Source organism: Salvelinus alpinus, chromosome 22 (genome assembly GCF_045679555.1).
Source record: "Salvelinus alpinus chromosome 22, SLU_Salpinus.1, whole genome shotgun sequence".
Classification (NCBI taxonomy): domain Eukaryota; kingdom Metazoa; phylum Chordata; class Actinopteri; order Salmoniformes; family Salmonidae; genus Salvelinus; species Salvelinus alpinus.
In genome coordinates this window covers 45,657,229-45,678,300 of record NC_092107.1, presented here as the reverse complement: position 1 = coordinate 45,678,300, position 21,072 = coordinate 45,657,229, and the positions used below count along the sequence as shown (strand labels likewise).

General features: G+C 44.7%; 1 protein-coding gene across 1 annotated transcript; it reads left to right on the top strand.

Annotated features, from left to right (window-relative positions):
- Positions 1–549: 549 nt before the first annotated feature.
- Positions 550–20,069, top strand: LOC139549688 (dentin sialophosphoprotein-like). Its single transcript, XM_071360351.1, has 4 exons — positions 550–621; positions 1,152–1,284; positions 18,201–18,763; positions 18,894–20,069. The coding sequence occupies exons 1-4, from the start codon at positions 550–552 to the stop codon at positions 20,067–20,069; spliced, it is 1,944 nt and encodes a 647-aa protein (XP_071216452.1).
- The last annotated feature ends 1,003 nt before the right edge of the window (positions 20,070–21,072 follow it).

Below are 21,072 nucleotides of genomic sequence, written 5' to 3'. Positions count from 1 at the left end.
CAACGTGAACTAAAAATAAGAGCTCAGAACAGGAGAAAGTCAGAAACTGGGACTGTGAAGCCCTTCTTACATCAGCTGATATCTCAAAGTGCTGTACAGAAACCCAGCCTAAAACCCCAAACAGCAAGCAATGCAGGTGTAGAAGCACGGTATTTAGGAAAAACTCCCTAGAAAGGCCAAAACCTAGGAAGAAACCTAGAGAGGAACCAGGCTCAGAGGGGTGGCCAGTCCTCTTCTGGCTGTGTCGGGTGGAGATTATAAGAGTACATGGCCATTAAGGCCAGATTATTCTTCAAGATGTTCAAACGTTCATAGATGACCAGCAAGGTCAAATAGTAATCAGTGGTTGTAGAGGGTGCAACAGGTCAGTATCTCAGGAGTAAATGTCAGTTGGCTTTTCATTGCCGAGCATTCAGAGGTCGAGACAGCAGACGCGGTAGAGAGAGTCGAAAACAGCAGGTCCGGGAACAAGGTAGCACGTCCGGTGAAGAGGTCAGGGTTCTCTAGCCACAGCCAGAACAGTTGAAACTGGAGCAGCAGCACGACCAGATGGACTGGGAACAGCCAGGAGTCATCAGGACAAGTAGTCCTGAGGCATGTTCCTGGGGCTCAGGTCCTCCGGTAGGGGAGGAGAGAGAGGATTAGAGGGAGCATACTTCAATTTACACAGGACACCAGTTAAGACAGGAGAAGGACTCCAGATATACAGACTGACTCTAGCCCCCGGGCACATAGACTATTGCACCATAGATAATGTCCTCCAGCTGTAGAAAAACAAGGTAGAGCTGATACACACAGCACTGATTACATCATCAACGGTGGTTATGTGAATTCCTGGAACAGACAAGTGATAGTAATTTGACCTATGACCAGGTGAAATGTGACTAACCTGACGTTTGACTGGTGGATGGTACCTGGGATAGATGGATGACAGGGCCAACCTAGCTGGTGATGAATATGGCCCAGATAAAAAAAGACTCATCCTTGAACATTTTGATAAACCAGAGTTTGAGCCTTGAACATCACAGTTCACACAGTGTCCAGTTTGTTAACATAAATCAATCTCCAGTGTTCCTTTGTTCAGGTTCTGTGTGTATTTATCCACCATGTCTGTCAGACGGATTCTTCCTGTTTTTATCTCTCCCTCTCAGCTGCTGGCCTTCCTGCAGGGTCTGTTCACGTTCTACCACCAAGGATATGAGCTCGTTCACGAGTTTGAGCCTTACAAACAACAGCTCCAGTTCAACCTGCAGAACGCAAGTAGCCTGGTCCAAGATCAGACCTGTAAGCTTTACTAAGTAGCCTGGTCCCTGATCAGACCTGTAGTCTTTACTAAGTATCCTGGTCCCTGATCAGACCTGTAGTCTTTACTAAGTAGCCTGGTAATGTAGCTTCAGGTCAACCCTCAGAACATATGAAAGAAGGTCTTACTGGAACTCTCGTCACACCTGAGGGGTAGTGAAACCACAGCAGACTGGTTGTTGTTCAGGTAGTGAAACCACAGCAGACAGGTTGTTGACCAGGTAGTGAAACCACAGCAGACTGGTTGTTGACCAGGTAGTGAAACCACAGCAGACTGGTTGTTGTTCAGGTTGAAACCACAGCAGACTGGTTGTTGACCGGGTAGTGAAACCACAGCAGACTGGTTCTTGTTCAGGTAGTGAATCCACAGCAGACTGGTTGTTGATCAGGTTGAAACCACAGCAGACTGGTTGTTGATCAGGTAGTGAAACCACAGCAGACTGGTTGTTGTTCAGGTAGTGAAACCACAGCAGACTGGTTGTTGACCAGGTAGTGAAACCACAGCAGACTGGTTGTTGTTCAGGTAGTGAAACCACAGCAGACTGGTTGTTGACCAGGTAGTGAAACCACAGCAGACTGGTTCTTGTTCAGGTAGTGAAACCACAGCAGACTGGTTGTTGTTCAGGTAGTGAAACCACAGCAGACTGGTTGTTGACCAGGTAGTGAAACCACAGCAGACTGGTTGTTGTTCAGGTAGTGAAACCACAGCAGACTGGTTGTTGTTCAGGTAGTGAAACCACAGCAGACTGGTTGTTGTTCAGGTAGTGAAACCACAGCAGACTGGTTGTTGTTCACGTAGTGAAACCACAGCAGACTGGTTGTTGTTCAGGTAGTGAAACCACAGCAGACTGGTTGTTGTTCACGTAGTGAAACCACAGCAGACTGGTTGTTGTTCAGGTAGTGAAACCACAGCAGACTGGTTGTTGATCAGGGTGAAACCACAGCAGACTGGTTGTTGATCAGGTAGTGAAACCACAGCAGACTGGTTGTTGTTCAGGTAGTGAAACCACAGCAGACTGGTTGTTGCTCAGGTTGAAACCACAGCAGACAGGTTGTTGTTCAGGTAGTGAAACCACAGCAGACTGGTTGTTGATCAGGTAGTGAAACCACAGCAGACTGGTTGTTGTTCAGGTAGTGAAACCACAGCAGACTGGTTGTTGACCAGGTAGTGAAACCACAGCAGACTGGTTGTTGATCAGGTAGTGAAACCACAGCAGACTGGTTGTTGTTCAGGTAGTGAAACCACAGCAGACTGGTTGTTGACCAGGTAGTGAAACCACAGCAGACTGGTTGTTGACCAGGTAGTGAAACCACAGCAGACTGGTTGTTGACCAGGTAGTGAAACCACAGCAGACTGGTTGTTGTTCAGGTAGTGAAACCACAGCAGACTGGTTGTTGACCAGGTAGTGAAACCACAGCAGACTGGTTGTTGTTCAGGTAGTGAAACCACAGCAGACTGGTTGTTGACCAGGTAGTGAAACCACAGCAGACTGGTTGTTGTTCAGGTAGTGAAACCACAGCAGACTGGTTGTTGATCAGGTAGTGAAACCACAGCAGACTGGTTGTAGTTCAGGTAGTGAAACCACAGCAGACTGGTTGTTGTTCAGGTAGTGAAACCACAGCAGACTGGTTGTTGACCAGGTAGTGAAACCACAGCAGACTGGTTGTTGTTCAGGTAGTGAAACCACAGCAGACTGGTTGTTGACCAGGTAGTGAAACCACAGCAGACTGGTTGTTGTTCAGGTTGAAACCACAGCAGACTGGTTGTTGTTCAGGTAGTGAAACCACAGCAGACTGGTTCTTGTTCAGGTAGTGAAACCACAGCAGACTGGTTGTTGACCAGGTAGTGAAACCAAAGCAGACTGGTTGTTGACCAGGTAGTGAAACCACAGCAGACTGGTTGTTGTTCAGGTTGAAACCACAGCAGACTGGTTGTTGACCAGGTAGTGAAACCACAGCAGACTGGTTGTTGACCAGGTAGTGAAACCACAGCAGACTGGTTCTTGTTCAGGTAGTGAAACCACAGCAGACTGGTTGTTGACCAGGTAGTGAAACCACAGCAGACTGGTTGTTGTTCAGGTAGTGAAACCACAGCAGACTGGTTGTTGACCAGGTAGTGAAACCACAGCAGACTGGTTGTTGACCAGGTAGTGAAACCACAGTAGACTGGTTGTTGACCAGGTAGTGAAACCACAGCAGACTGGTTGTTGTTCAGGTTGAAACCACAGCAGACTGGTTGTTGTTCAGGTAGTGAAACCACAGCAGACTGGTTGTTGACCAGGTAGTGAAACCACAGCAGACTGGTTGTTGACCAGGTAGTGAAACCACAGCAGACTGGTTGTTGACCAGGTAGGGAAACCACAGCAGACTGGTTGTTGACCAGGTAGTGAAACCACAGCAGACTGGTTGTTGTTCAGGTTGAAACCACAGCAGACTGGTTGGTGTTCAGGTAGTGAAACCACAGCAGACTGGTTGTTGACCAGGTAGTGAAACCACAGCAGACTGGTTGTTGTTCAGGTAGTGAAACCACAGCAGACTGGTTCTTGTTCAGGTAGTGAAACCACAGCAGACTGGTTCTTGTTCAGATAGTGAAACCACAGCAGACTGGTTGTTGTTCAGGTAGTGAAACCACAGCAGACTGGTTCTTGTTCAGGTAGTGAAACCACAGCAGACTGGTTCTTGTTCAGGTAGTGAAACCACAGCAGACTGGTTCTTGTTCAGGTAGTGAAACCACAGCAGACTGGTTCTTGTTCAGGTAGTGAAACCGCAGCAGACTGGTTCTTGCTCAGGTTGAAACCACAGCAGACTGGTTGTTGTTCAACCCTTAATCCGTAACCATGGGCACCCTCTTAGATATCATCCTGACCAACTTGCCCTCTAAATACACCTCTGCTGTCTTCAACCAGGATCTCAGCAATCACTGCCTCATTGCCTGAGTGCATAATGGGTCCGCCGTCAAACGACCACCCCGCATCACTGTGAAACGCTCCCTAAAACACTTCAGCAAGCAGGCCTTTCTAATCGACCTGGCCCGGGTATCCTGGAAGGATATTGACCTCATCCCGTCAGTAGAGGATGCCTGGTTGCTCTTCAAAAGTGCTTTCCTGTCCATCATAAATAAGCATGCCCCATTCAAACAATGTAGAACTAAGAACAGATATAGCCCTTGGTTCACCCCAGACTTGACTGCTCTTGAACAGCACAAAAACATCCTGTGGCGTTCTGCATTAGCATCGAATAGCCCCTGTGACAATACTGTGCAGCAGTCTTCATCAACCTGGCCAAGGCTTTCGACTCTGTCAACCACGCATTCTTATCGGCAGACTCAATAGCCTTGGTTTCTCAAATGACTGCCTCGCCTGGTTCACCAACTACTTCTCTGACAGAGTTCAGTGTGTCAAATCGGAGGGCCTGTTGTCCGGACCTCTGGCATTATATGGGGTTGCCACAGAGTTCAATTCTCCGGCCGACTCTTTTCTCTGTATATATCAGTGATGTTGCTCTTGCTGCTGGTGATTCTCTGATCCACCTCTACGCAGACGACACCATTCTGTATACATCTAGCCCTTCTTTGGACACTGTCCTAACAAACCTCTAAACGAGCTTCAACGCCATACAACACTCCTTCCGTGGCCTCCAACTGCTTTTAAATGCTAGTAAAACTAAGTGTATGCTCTTCAACCAAATGCTGCCCGCACCCTCCCGCCCGACCAGCATCACTACTCTGGACAGTTCTGACTTAGAATATGTGGACAACTGCAAATACCTAGGTGTCTGGTTAGACTGTAAACTCTCCTTCCAGACTCACATTAAGCATCTCCAATCCAAAACGTTATCTAGAATTGACTTCCTATTTTGCAACAAAGCCTCCTTCACTCAAACTTACCCTCGTAAAACTGACTATCCTACCGATCCTTGACTTCTGCGATGTCATTTTAAAAATAGCCCCCAACACTCTACTCAGCAAACTGGATGTAGTCTATCACAGTGCCATCCGTTTTATCACCAAAGCCCCATATACTACCCACCACTGCGACATGTATGCTCTTGTTGGCTGGCCCTCACTACATATCTGTCGCCAAACCCACTGGCTCCAGGTCATCTATAAGTCTTTGCCTTATCTTATCTTAGTCTTATCACCATGGCCCATTTATTGCTTTACCTCCCTTATCTTACCTCATTTGCACACACTGTATATATACTTTTTCTACTGTATTATTGATTGTATGTTTGTTTATTCCAAGTGTAACTGTGTTGTTGTATGTGTCGAACTGCTATGCTTTATCTTGGCCAGGTCGCAGTTGTAAATGAGAACTTGTTCTCAACTAGCCTACCTGGTTAAAAAAAGGTGAAATAAATAAAAATTCAGTCAGAAACTTTGCACACACACTTCTGCCATCTTGTGGACAGCATCTTACACATAGAATCCTATCTCTGTGTTGTGGCCTTTCTCTTGCATTTCAAATATGATGGGAAAAACTCATGTTTTTGTTTGTATTATCTTTTACCAGATCTAATGTGTTATATTCTCCGACATTAATTTCACATTTCCACAAACTTCAAAGTGTTTCCTTTCAAATGGTACCAATATGGTACCATTATGGTACCAACATATCCTTGCTTTTGGTTCTGACTTACCGGCGGTTAAATTTAGGTACCGAATGTGGCTGGCGCATATCGATTAAACGTCAAACCGTTTCTGATCATGGTTAACCTTTTTTTTCTTCATAAAAAGCTGTAAAACCTAAACAAAACGTATGTCCCTGTCCTGTTTTTCAAGATGTGGCCAATTTTAAACAGCCAGACAAATTTGTTAAATGAAGAAATAACCTTTTTTTTACGATTTGTTGTTTGTAAATGGCTGCTGGGTAATTTGATATGCTTCGAAATCTGTTCGTTTGTAGGCATCGAATTGAGCGAAGGCTGCGCATCTTCACTGAGTTGCAAACTAAATGGATAGGTCTAGCTCATTGATTTGTAGATCTGACGCAGATTATGAGCCTAGCAAAGTGTCGCGAATGAGGTATGTAGTACCCGCAGAAGGCTACGAGGAGGAGCAAGAGAGCTATAAACCCATATATTTTTTTTGCCTTAAAAACCCTAAACCTACGTATAACCTAATTTAGCCCTAACCCCTAACAATAGGTATAACCTATTTTAGCCTTAACCCTAGGGTAGAACACTTTTAGAAACTATTTAAGTAATAATATTAGGTTGGTAAATAACATTATAATACTAAATAGCAGTATGATTATTTTTCTAATCAAAAGCTATTTCAAATGTTGCTGTTTTTTATAATTTTATTTAAAAAAAATATATATATATATTTATTTTTGCAAGGTAGAACACTTGATAATCAAGCTACATTTTATGTTTTATTTGAAATGGGTGTGACCTAGTAACCTCTATGTGGAAGTCCAGCAATGGGCTGGGAATAGGAGGGGCAGGTCTGAGACTGATCTCAGGAATTAATAAGAAAAAGTACTATTTTTTTCGCAGCTGCCTCACCAATGTCTTTATGTGAATTAAGAACTTTGAATTGCTCAATATTTCCAATAGATGGCAGCATTTGACCATGACGCATCAGTTATAGGCTATGGCAGCAATATGATTGACATAAAATTGCATGCAATCAAAGACTATATGTCCCATTATTTTCTAAAATGGTTACTCATTACTTTACAGTTTCGTATGAGGCCTGTGTTGCTTTTGGGAGAGCAATAATATACTTTCTATAGCAGGTATTGAACACCGGCCACTAGTCAGATACACTAACCCCAAGTCTATGTAAACATGTCTATTCATCTTCATATCCCATATCTATGTATGAGACACGTGAACATGCCAGTTGGTTACTTGTGTGAGAAGGCAGAGCGGGTCGATGCTGGTTGATGAATTTGACAATGAACGTACTAGGAAAATATGTTTCTCGACCAGAGGTGACTGAATTAATGTTCAGGATTATTAATCATAGTTATTTAACTATACATTCATGTACATACTACCTCAATTGGCCGAACCAAGCAGTGCTCCAGCACATTGGCTAACCGGGCTATCTGCATTGTGTCCCACCACCCACCACCCGCCAACCCCTCTTTTACGCTACCGCTACTCTCTATTCATCATATATGCATAGTCACTTTAACCATATCTACATGTACAGTGGGGCAAAAAAGTATTTAGTCAGCCACCAATTGTGCAAGTTCTCCCACTTAAAAAGATGAGAGAGGCCTGTAATTTTCATCATAGGTACACTTCAACTATGACAGACAAAATGAGAAAATTAATTTATTTGCAAATTATGGTGGAAAATAAGTATTTGGTCAATAACAAACAAGCAAGATTTCTGGCTCTCACAGACCTGTAACTTCTTCTTTAAGAGGCTCCTCTGTCCTCCACTCGTTACCTGTATTAATGGCACCTGTTTGAACTTGTTATCAGTATAAAAGACACCTGTCCACAACCTCAAACAGTCACACTCCAAACTCCACTATGGCCAAGACCAAAGAGCTGTCAAAGGACACCAGAAACAAAATTGTAGACCTGCACCAGGCTGGGAAGACTGAATCTGCAATAGGTAAGCAGCTTGGTTTGAAGAAATCAACTGTGGGAGCAATTATTAGGAAATAGAAGACATACAAGACCACTGATAATCTCCCTCGATCTGGGGCTCCACGCAAGATCTCACCCCGTGGGGTCAAAATGATCACAAGAACGGTGAGCAAAAATCCCAGAACCACACGGGGGGACCTAGTGAATGACCTGCAGAGAGCTGGGACCAATGTAACAAAGCCTACCATCAGTAACACACTACGCCGCCAGGGACTCAAATCCTGCAGTGCTAGACGTCTCCCCCTGCTTAAGCCAGTACATGTACAGGCCCGTCTGAAGTTTGCTAGAGAGCATTTGGATGATCCAGAAGAAGATTGGGAGAATGTCATATGGTCAGATGAAACCAAAATATAACTTTTTGGTAAAAACCCAACTCGTCGTGTTTGGAGGACAAAGAATGCTGAGTTGCATCCAAAGAACACCATACCTACTGTGAAGCATGGGGGTGGAAACATCATGCTTTGGGGCTGTTTTTCTGCAAAGGGACCAGGACGACTGATCCGTGTAAAGGAAAGAATGAATCGGGCCATGTATCGTGAGATTTTGAGTGAAAACCTCCTTCATTCAGCAAGGGCATTGAAGATGAAACGTGGCTGGGTCTTTCAGCATGACAATGATCCCAAACACACCGCCCGGGCAACGAAGGAGTGGCTTCGTAAGAAGCATTTCAAGGTCCTGGAGTGGCCTAGCCAGTCTCCAGATCTCAACCCGATAGAAAATCTTTGGAGGGAATGAAAGTCCGTGTTTCCCAGCAACAGCCCCAAAACATCACTGCTCTAGAGGAGATCTGTATGGAGGAATGGGCCAAAATACCAGCAACAGTGTGTGAAAACCTTGTGAAGACTTACAGAAAACGTTTGACCTCTGTCATTGCCAACAAAGGGTATATAACAAAGTATTTGAGATAAACTTTTGTTATTGACCAAATACTTATTTTCCACCATAATTTGCTAATAAATTCATTAAAAATCCTACAATGTGATTTTCTGGATTAGTTTTTCTCATTTTGTCTGTCATAGTTGAAGTGTACCTATGATGAAAATTACAGGCCTCTCTCATCTTTTTAAGTGGGAGAACTTGCACAATTGGTGGCTGACTAAATACTTTTTTGCCCCACTGTACATACTACCTCAATCAGCCTGACTAACCAGTGTCTGTATGTAGCCTCGCTACTTTTATAGCCTCACTACTGTATATAGCCTGTCTTTTTACTGTTGTTTTATTTCTTTACTTACTTGTTCACCTAACACCTTTTTTGCACTATTGGTAAGAGCCTGTAAGTAAGCATTTCACTGTAAGGTCTACTACACCTGTTGTATTCAGCATTTCACTGTAAGGTCTACTACACCTGTTGTATTCAGCATTTCACTGTGAGGTCTACTACACCTGTTGTATTCAACATTTCACTGTGAGGTCTACTACACCTGTTGTATTCAGCATTTCACTGTAAGGTCTACTACACCTGTTGTATTCAGCATTTCACTGTGAGGTCTACTACACCTGTTGTATTCAGCATTTCACTGTGAGGTCTACTACACCTGTCGTATTCAGCATTTCACTGTAAGGTCTACTACACCTGTTGTATTCAGCATTTCACTGTAAGGTCTACTACACCTGTTGTATTCAGCATTTCACTGTGAGGTCTACTACACCTGTTGTATTCAGCATTTCACTGTAAGGTCTACTACACCTGTTGTATTCAGCATTTCACTGTAAGGTCTACTACACCTGTTGTATTCAGCATTTCACTGTAAGGTCTACTACACCTGTTGTATTCAGCATTTCACTGTGAGGTCTACTACACCTGTTGTATTCAGCATTTCACTGTGAGGTCTACTACACCTGTTGTATTCAGCATTTCACTGTAAGGTCTACTACACCTGTTGTATTCAGCATTTCACTGTAAGGTCTACTACACCTGTTGTATTCAGCATTTCACTGTGAGGTCTACTACACCTGTTGTATTCAGCATTTCACTGTGAGGTCTACTACACCTGTTGTATTCAGCATTTCACTGTAAGGTCTACTACACCTGTTGTATTCAGCATTTCACTGTAAGGTCTACTACACCTGTTGTATTCAGCATTTCACTGTGAGGTCTACTACACCTGTTTTGGTCCTTCCTCGTGCGTTAGCAGTGTGGAAAGGGACAGGAAAAAGCTTGTGCGGAAGTTTTTCTGTGAGGATGAAGGGGGGTGTGTTCAAGAGAAAACGGATGATCTGAGATATAATTTGTGGTCTCATGCTGCCGTCTATTGGAATTATTTAGCAACCGCAATACTTTTTTTCGAAGCCATGTCTTCATCTGACCATCAGTTTCTATACCGTCTATACCAGGTTATTACTCAGAATTGCAAAATATACAATATGTGTTAGTTAATTTGATCACTTAAAACCATAAAATTGCAAATTTAAGGCATAACAATGAACAATGCAACAATGGTCCATATACCTTTAAACCAAAAACACCATACGTTTAGTTAATTATTAAAAATTAATAATTATTATTTCCAACTGCTGCCAATCAGCAGTTGGAAAAGATAACAAAGTGGTCTCCTGACACTGTTTTGGTAAAAAGCTGGAGAAATGTAACCACTACAATGTATGGACAGAATAATGGATGCAAGGGCTGACATGGTACAAAAATGATCGTTTTGAGGCTTTACAGTTTAATGTATTTATTTTTTACAAACATTGGAGTAAAACAAGCTTGCATTTTGGGTTCTGATTAGAGACACTTGAACTAAGCTCATAAGTTATATTATTTTCTGAATCAATGGGTTCGATATTATTAATTTATAAATAAAAAATGGATGTAACTGTTGGTTCACCTTTAACATAAACACTAGACACACCGGGAATTAGATGTGTATATACCTCTATATCTAACTGTAACTGTTGGTTCACCTTTAACATAAACACTAGACACACTGGGAATTAGATGTGTATATACCTCTATATCTTTGGTAGATCTAAAGAGCCTTTGATTTACTGAGCAGTTTGTTTTCAGAAGCTGCCTGTTTGCTATCAGAGAATTAGAATAATGAGTTCAAACCACAAAATGTTGAACTCAAAAAAAGGCAAATGGTAGCAGATAAATAGCTGATTAAATTCAACTGCTTTTTAGACATTCCTATTTCCCCAACATAACGGCAATGTCTGTTTACTTTCTACACAATTTGTTCTTTTTCAGTTTCATCCTAAGAACAGATTGCAGTGATAAAATAAAAACGGCTACATTTTGTTGTGCCATTTAGGAGGAAATGGAATTCTAAGCATCATTTCAGTCAGAAGAAGTACTGCAAAGGTTTTTTTTCTCCAATTAATTTGCTATGGCCTCGTGCTAGTGTTCCTGCCTTGGGTGAATTTTGACTCGTTCTATTGTCCAGCCTAGCTTTGACTAACCCAATCCATTGTATTTGAAGCTGATAGACACAGTTTCATCTCCTAATCATGTTTTAGCTCCCTGTAATTTATAATCTCTTCTTGTTGGCTAATGAGCCGTCTTGTCATTGTCATAAAGGCTGAACATATTAATCAGATGTGTGTGGCAATACCTACCACGTGATAATTAGGTTGCCGCTAGCAAAGCTGGCTAGCTAGTTAGCTAGGCTAGTGCCAGTGTTAACTATGCAATGTTAGCTAGCTAGGTGGCTAATGTTAGACATTAATGTTAGATTGAATAACATTACTTTCAATAGCTAACATTTGGTCTACGTTGTGATTACCACTTGATGTTTAAATAAAGTGGTAATTAGATAAGTTAGCTAAATGGCTAGGCTAGTCCATTCTTTTTGACAATGAGACAAACAATTTTTTTCAGACAGGTCATGGCTTGTTCATTGTGCCATGGTGAATGTCTCTTTTGAGGAGGCCAGAGTTTTGCAGTCAGAAAGAGAGTGCTAGTGACAAGCCCAGACGAGGAAGGTAATCATAAGGAACATGTCAGTGTATAGGCAGCATAAGAATTCTTTAAAAATACTATGCCTTTCACCTATAATGCTAACTAAATGTCAATTGTTAAATGAACATGCATTCAAATCTGATTAACATTCTAACACCCAGGAAACACCCAGTTAACAGCCAGGAAACACCCAGGTAACACCCAGGTAACACCCAGGTAACACCCAGGTAACAGCCAGGTAACAGCCAGGTAACAGCCAGGAAACACCCAGGAAACACCCAGTTAACAGCCAGGAAACACCCAGGTAACAGCCAGGTAACACCCAGGAAACACCCAGTTAACAGCCAGGTAACAGCCAGGTAACACCCAGGTAACAGCCAGGAAACACCCAGTTAACAGCCAGGTAACAGCCAGGAAACACCCAGGTAACAGCCAGGAAACACCCAGGAAACACCCAGTTAACAGCCAGGTAACAGCCAGGTAACACCCAGGTAACAGCCAGGAAACACCCAGTTAACAGCCAGGTAACAGCCAGGAAACACCCAGGAAACACCCAGGTAACAGCCAGGTAACACCCAGGAAACACCCAGTTAACAGCCAGGTAACAGCCAGGTAACACCCAGGTAACAGCCAGGAAACACCCAGTTAACAGCCAGGTAACAGCCAGGAAACACCCAGGTAACAGCCAGGAAACACCCAGTTAACAGCCAGGTAACACCCAGGTAACAGCCAGGTAACAGCCAGGAAACACCCAGGAAACACCCAGGTAACACCCAGGAAACACCCAGTTAACAGCCAGGTAACAGCCAGGTAACATCCAGTTAACAGCCAGGAAACACCCAGGAAACACCCAGTTAACAGCCAGGTAACAGCCAGGAAACACCCAGGAAACATCCAGTTAACAGCCAGGAAACACCCAGGAAACACCCAGGAAACATCCAGGTAACAGCCAGGAAACACCCAGGTAACATCCAGGAAACACCCAGGTAACAGCCAGGTAACACCCAGGTAACACCCAGGAAACACCCAGTTAACAGCCAGGTAACAGCCAGGTAACAGCCAGGAAACACCCAGTTAACAGCCAGGAAACAGCCAGGTAACAGCCAGGAAACACCCAGTTAACAGCCAGGAAACACCCAGGTAACACCCAGGAAACACCCAGGTAACACCCAGGAAACACCCAGTTAACAGCCAGGTAACAGCCAGGTAACATCCAGTTAACAGCCAGGAAACACCCAGGAAACACCCAGGAAACATCCAGGTAACAGCCAGGTAACACCCAGGAAACACCCAGGTAACATCCAGGAAACATCCAGGTAACAGCCAGGTAACACCCAGGAAACACCCAGGTAACACCCAGGTAACAGCCAGGTAACACCCAGGTAACACCCAGGAAACACCCAGGTAACACCCAGGAAACACCCAGGTAACACCCAGGTAACAGCCAGGAAACACCCAGTTAACAGCCAGGTAACACCCAGGTAACAGCCAGGTAACACCCAGGAAACACCCAGGTAACACCCAGGAAACACCCAGGTAACACCCAGGTAACAGCCAGGAAACACCCAGTTAACAGCCAGGTAACAGCCAGGTAACACCCAGGTAACAGCCAGGAAACACCCAGTTAACAGCCAGGTAACACCCAGGAAACACCCAGGAAACACCCAGGTAACAGCCAGGTAACACCCAGGAAACACCCAGGTAACACCCAGGTAACACCCAGGTAACAGCCAGGAAACACCCAGGAAACATCCAGGTAACAGCCAGGAAACACCCAGGTAACATCCAGGAAACACCCAGGTAACACCCAGGTAACATCCAGGTAACAGCCAGGAAACACCCAGGTAACATCCAGGAAACACCCAGGAAACACCCAGGTAACATCCAGGAAACACCCAGGAAACACCCAGGTAACATCCAGGAAACACCCAGTTAACAGCCAGGTAACACCCAGGTAACACCCAGGAAACATCCAGGTAACAGCCAGGAAACACCCAGGAAACACCCAGGAAACACCCAGGTAACAGCCAGGAAACACCCAGGAAACACCCAGGTAACAGCCAGGTAACAGCCAGGAAACACCCAGGAAACACCCAGGTAACACCCAGGTAACAGCCAGGTAACACCCAGGTAACACCCAGGAAACACCCAGTTAACAGCCAGGTAACAGCCAGGAAACACCCAGGTAACACCCAGGTAACACCCAGGAAACACCCAGGTAACACCCAGGAAACACCCAGGTAACACCCAGGTAACACCCAGGAAACACCCAGGTAACAGCCAGGTAACAGCCAGGAAACACCCAGTTAACAGCCAGGTAACAGCCAGGAAACACCCAGGTAATGCCAGGTAACACCCAGGAAACATCCAGGTAACACCCAGGAAACACCCAGGTAACACCCAGGTAACAGCCAGGAAACACCCAGTTAACAGCCAGGTAACAGCCAGGAAACACCCAGGTAACACCCAGGAAACATCCAGGAAACACCCAGGAAACATCCAGGAAACACCCAGTTAACAGCCAGGTAACAGCCAGGTAACACCCAGGTAACATCCAGGAAACACCCAGGTAACAGCCAGGAAACACCCAGGTAACAGCCAGGAAACACCCAGGAAACACCCAGGTAACAGCCAGGAAACACCCAGGTAACAGCCAGGAAACACCCAGGTAACAGCCAGGAAACACCCAGGAAACACCCAGGTAACAGCCAGGAAACACCCAGGTAACAGCCAGGAAACACCCAGGAAACACCCAGGTAACAGCCAGGTAACACCCAGGAAACACCCAGGTAACAGCCAGGAAACATCCAGTTAACAGCCAGGAAACAGCCAGGTAACACCCAGGAAACACCCAGGTAACACCCAGGAAACACCCAGGTAACACCCAGGTAACACCCAGGAAACACCCAGGTAACAGCCAGGTAACACCCAGGAAACACCCAGGAAACAGCCAGGAAACATCCAGGAAACACCCAGGTAACACCCAGGTAACACCCAGGAAACACCCAGGTAACAGCCAGGTAACACCCAGGAAACACCCAGGAAACAGCCAGGAAACACCCAGGAAACACCCAGGAAACACCCAGGAAACACCCAGGTAACAGCCAGGAAACACCCAGGTAACAGCCAGGTAACACCCAGGAAACACCCAGGAAACAGCCAGGAAACACCCAGGAAACACCCAGGAAACACCCAGGTAACAGCCAGGAAACACCCAGGAAACACCCAGGTAACAGCCAGGAAACACCCAGGTAACAGCCAGGAAACACCCAGGTAACAGCCAGGAAACAGCCAGGAAACACCCAGGTAACAGCCAGGAAACACCCAGGTAACAGCCAGGAAACAGCCAGGAAACACCCAGGTAACAGCCAGGTAACACCCAGGAAACACCCAGGTAACAGCCAGGAAACATCCAGTTAACAGCCAGGAAACAGCCAGGTAACACCCAGGAAACACCCAGGTAACACCCAGGTAACACCCAGGAAACACCCAGGAAACACCCAGGTAACAGCCAGGAAACACCCAGGTAACAGCCAGGAAACACCCAGGAAACACCCAGGTAACAGCCAGGTAACACCCAGGAAACACCCAGGTAACAGCCAGGAAACATCCAGTTAACAGCCAGGAAACAGCCAGGTAACACCCAGGAAACACCCAGGTAACACCCAGGAAACACCCAGGAAACACCCAGGTAACACCCAGGTAACAGCCAGGAAACATCCAGTTAACAGCCAGGAAACAGCCAGGTAACACCCAGGAAACACCCAGGTAACACCCAGGAAACACCCAGGAAACACCCAGGTAACACCCAGGTAACACCCAGGAAACACCCAGGTAACACCCAGGTAACAGCCAGGAAACACCCAGGAAACACCCAGGAAACACCCAGGAAACACCCAGGAAACACCCAGGTAACAGCCAGGTAACACCCAGGAAACACCCAGGTAACAGCCAGGAAACACCCAGGTAACACCCAGGAAACACCCAGGTAACAGCCAGGTAACACCCAGGAAACAGCCAGGAAACACCCAGGTAACACCCAGGAAACACCCAGGTAACAGCCAGGTAACACCCAGGAAACACCCAGGTAACACCCAGGTAACACCCAGGTAACAGCCAGGTAACACCCAGGAAACACCCAGGAAACAGCCAGGAAACACCCAGGTAACACCCAGGTAACAGCCAGGTAACACCCAGGAAACACCCAGGAAACACCCAGGTAACACCCAGGAAACACCCAGGTAACAGCCAGGTAACACCCAGGAAACACCCAGGAAACACCCAGGTAACACCCAGGAAACACCCAGGTAACAGCCAGGTAACACCCAGGAAACACCCAGGAAACAGCCAGGAAACATCCAGGAAACATCTGAATGCAGGAACAAGGAAGCAGTATATTCTGTGGTGTGATGGTTTGAATTGGCATCAACACCAATTTAGGAGAAAGTCATTTTATTATGAACCTGAAAGACAAGTACTTTGTTATTGATACATAAAATAAAATAATTATAAATGTAGGTTTGTTTCCATAATTGTCATGTATTTGTTCATCTTATTTGACTTTAGTGTCATTTAGTGTTTCTAAACCATATCAGTTTTGGTTCAATTGATGTGATGTTGTATCAGAAATGTCTTCTGTAAAAGAACAAACCATTTCAACGTTATGAATCTGCCAGGATATTATTCCTTCTTATTTTCGATGTTCTACGGAAGGAGAGGGAAATGTTGGTTTGTTAAATAACAGAAAAAACATTCATATAACTGATCTGTTTAAAATAATGGAAAATAACCCTTTTTAATTATCCATGAAATAGAAAAATGCTAATTAAACTGCAGTACTTTTAGTGTTATTTAAAGGGGAATTCCACTCAAACTATCTTTTGGTACTTTTTTCAATTAGTCCAATGTTGATACAGTTCCCAAATGTTCTGCATGTCAGCAGTCAAGTTACCAAGAGATTTGCAAAGTGTTCAGATTCAGAACACATCAGAACACATCAGAAGCAGAACACATCAGAACACATCAGATTCAGAACACATCAGAACACATCAGATTCAGAACACATCAGAACACATCAGAACACATCAGATGCAGAACACATCAGAACACATCAGATTCAGAACACATCAGAACACATCAGAAGCAGAACACATCAGAACACATCAGATTCAGAACACATCAGAACACATCAGATTCAGAACACATCAGAACACATCAGAACACATCAGATTCAGAACACATCAGAACACATCAGAACACATCAGATTCAGAACACATCAGAACACATCAGATGCAGAACACATCAGAACACATCAGATTCACAACACATCAGAACACATCAGATTCAGAACACATCAGAACACATCAGATTCAGAACACATCAGAACACATCAGAACACATCAGATGCAGAACACACTTTGCTGATTGGTCTAATTGAAAAAATACCAAAACATCGTTTTTGAATGGAGTTCACCCTTAATGTTTAAACATTTAGCCAAACATTTAAGTTTCTGATTTAAATTACTATAATTACAATGTATTTGTATACTACTGGCATATTAATTTACTTCTGAAACCTCCTACTTTAATTGAAAATGTCTGTATTTTTGTAAGGCAATCCTATGAAATTACTTTGTAATTCCATAAATATACATAGGTTTAACCGAATGTGGCTATGTATGTATTTTTACAAGACGATCAAGTTGATTTACAGTTTAAAACAAATCCTTAATCAGGAATTACTCTATTTTATTGTGTATTTCTATAGAATTACTGTTAAACATTAAATGTACAGTAATTGACCCCTAAAATGGACAATTTAAAATGTAATTATACAATATGTTTCAGTTCATTTACATCTTAAGAGCTACTTTAATCAGAACATTTATTTTATTTACAGATGAGGTTAACCTGGAAGAGTTAGATACGCTGGTTTGATGAGGTTAACCTGGAAGAGTTAGATACGCTGGTTTGATGAGGTTAACCTGGAAGAGTTAGATACGCTGGTTTGATGAGGTTAACCTGGAAGAGTTAGATACGCTGGTTTGATGAGGTTAACCTGGAAGAGTTAGATACGCTGGTTTGATGAGGTTAACCTGGAAGAGTTAGATACGCTGGTTTGATGAGGTTAACCTGGAAGAGTTAGATACGCTGGTTTGATGAGGTTAACCTGGAAGAGTTAGATACGCTGGTTTGATGAGCTAAACCTGGAAGAGGAAAATAACGAGATGAACAGAAATCTGATGAAATAGACTGATAATTTAAAAAGCAAAGTCTGTTTCTCCATGTCCAATACCTCCACATAAACACTGCTCAGCATCATCAGACCACCAGCAGGGCCAGAGACAGGGCCACTACCTCCACATAAACACCAGTAAGCAGCATCAGACCACCAGCAGGGCCAGAGACAGGGCCACTACCTCCACATAAACACAACTCAGCATCATCAGACCACCAGCAGGGCTAGAGTCAGAGTCAGTCAGGGCCAGAGTCAGGGCCAGAGAAGAGTCAGAGTCAGGGCCAGAGTCAGGGCCAGAGTCAGGTCAGGGTCAGAGAAGAGTCAGAGTCAGGGCCAGAGAAGAGTCAGAGTCAGGGCCAGAGAAGAGTCAGAGTCAGGGCCAGAGAAGAGTCAGAGTCAGGGCCAGAGAAGAGTCAGAGTCGGGGCCAGAGAAGAGTCAGAGTCGGGGCCAGAGTCAGAGAAGAGTCAGAGTCAGGGCCAGAGAAGAGTCAGAGTCAGGGCCAGAGTCAGGGCCAGAGGCAGGTCAGGGTCAGAGAAGAGTCAGAGTCAGAGAAGAGTCAGGGCCAAAGTCAGATTCAGGGCCAGGTCAGGGCCAGAGAAGAGTCAGGGCCAAAGTCAGATTCAGGGCCAGGTCAGGGCCAAAGAAGAGTTAGGGCCAAAGTCAGATTCAGGGCCAGGTCAGGGCCAGAGAAGAGTCAGGGCCAAAGTCAGATTCAGGGCCAGGTCAGGGTCAGACGGTGGCCTTAGGGGGGACCAGGGTGGATCTCAGCCCCGGCTCCAACTCCACCACCACCCCTCTAGCCTCCAACGGCTATCATTTTACCAAGATGGCCTAGGCAGATGTCAGGGTTCAGGGGAGCAGGCTGCAGGGGTACCAGGGGGTCCAGGAGAGAGGCCAGGGAGACCAGAGTGGAAGCCAAGGATGTCAGGGTTCAGGGGAGCAGGCTGCAGGGGTACCAGGGGGTCCAGGAGAGAGGCCAGGGAGACCACAGTGGAAGCCAATGATGTCAGGGGCCAGCAGGAGAACCAGGTGTCCCAGGGTCCCCAGGAGAGTGAGGTCTGCCAGGGCAGGGATGGGTTCTGTTTCGTCCCGCTCCAGGAAAGGCACGGTCATCAGACCCCAGTCTGCTACGGCCACCAAGACCCCTTACAACATGGATCACCATGTCACCACCAAGACCCCTTACAACATGGATCACTCTGATGACACCACCAAGACCCCTAACAATATGGATCACTCTAATGACACCACTAAGACCCCTAACAATATGGATCACTCTAATGACACCACTAAGACGCCTAACAACATGGATCACTCTAATGACACCACTAAGACCCCTAACAACATGGATCACTCTAATGACACCACTAAGACCCCTAACAACATGGATCACTCTAATGACACCACTAAGACCCCTAACAACATGGATCACTCTAATGACACCACTAAGACCCCTAACAACATGGATCACTCTAATGACACCACTAAGACCCCTAACAACATGGATCACTCTAATGACACCACTAAGACCCCTAACAACATGGATCACTCTAATGACACCACTAAGACCCCTAACAATATGGATCACTCTAATGACACCACTAAGACCCCTAACAACATGGATCACTCTAATGACACCACTAAGACCCCTAACAACATGGATCACTCTAATGACACCACTAAGACCCCTAACAACATGGATCACTCTAATGACACCACTAAGACCCCTAACAACATGGATCACTCTAATGACACCACTAAGACCCCTTACAGCATGGATCACTCTAATGACACCACTAAGACCCCTAACAACATGGATCACTCTAATGACACCACTAAGACCCCTAACAACATGGATCACTCTAATGACACCACTAAGACCCCTAACAACATGGATCACTCTAATGACACCACCTGCTTTTTTGGTTTTATGTACTTGATGACTGACGTCGTCCACCTGCTATTTGAAATATATTTCATTCCAGCCCTACTAGAGGTGAGGACCCAGTGACCCACAGCCTTCCCACTGAACTCTCCCTGCACATTGTATTGTATTCTAGTCCAACAGAAACTGAACTCTCCCTGCACATTGTATTGGATTCTAGTCCAACAGAAACTGAACTCTCCCTGCACATTGTATTGGATTCTAGTCCAACAGAAACTAAACTCTCCCTGCACAATGTATTGGATTCTAGTCCAACAGAAACTGAACTCTCCCTGCACATTGTATTGGATTCTAGTCCAACAGAAACTAAACTCTCCCTGCACATTGTATTGTATTCTAGTCCAACATAAACTGAACTCTCCCTGCACATTGTATTGGATTCTAGTCCAACAGAAACTAAACTCTCCCTGCACATTGTATTGGATTCTAGTCCAACAGAAACTGAACTCTCCCTGCACATTGTATTGGATTCTAGTCCAACAGAAACTAAACTCTCCCTGCACATTGTATTGTATTCTAGTCCAACAGAAACTAAACTCTCCCTTCACATTGTATTGGATTCTAGTCCAACAGAAACTAAACTCTCCCTGCACATTGTATTGGATTCTAGTCCAACAGAAACTAAACTCTCCCTGCACATTGTATTGGATTCTAGTCCAACAGAAACTGAACTCTCCCTGCACATTGTATTGGATTCTAGTCCAACAGAAACTAAACTCTCCCTGCACATTGTATTGGATTCTAGTCCAACAGAAACTGAACTCTCCCTGCACATTGTATTGGATTCTAGTCCAACAGAAACTAAACTCTCCCTGCACATTGTATTGGATTCTAGTCCAACAGAAACTAAACTCTCCCTGCACATTGTATTGGATTCTAGTCCAACAGAAACTGAACTCTCCCTGCACATTGTATTGTATTCTAGTCCAACAGAAACTGAACTCTCCCTGCACATTGTATTGTATTCTAGTCCAACAGAAACTAAACTCTCCCTGCACATTGTATTGGATTCTAGTCCAACAGAAACTGAACTCTCCCTGCACATTGTATTGTATTCTAGTCCAACAGA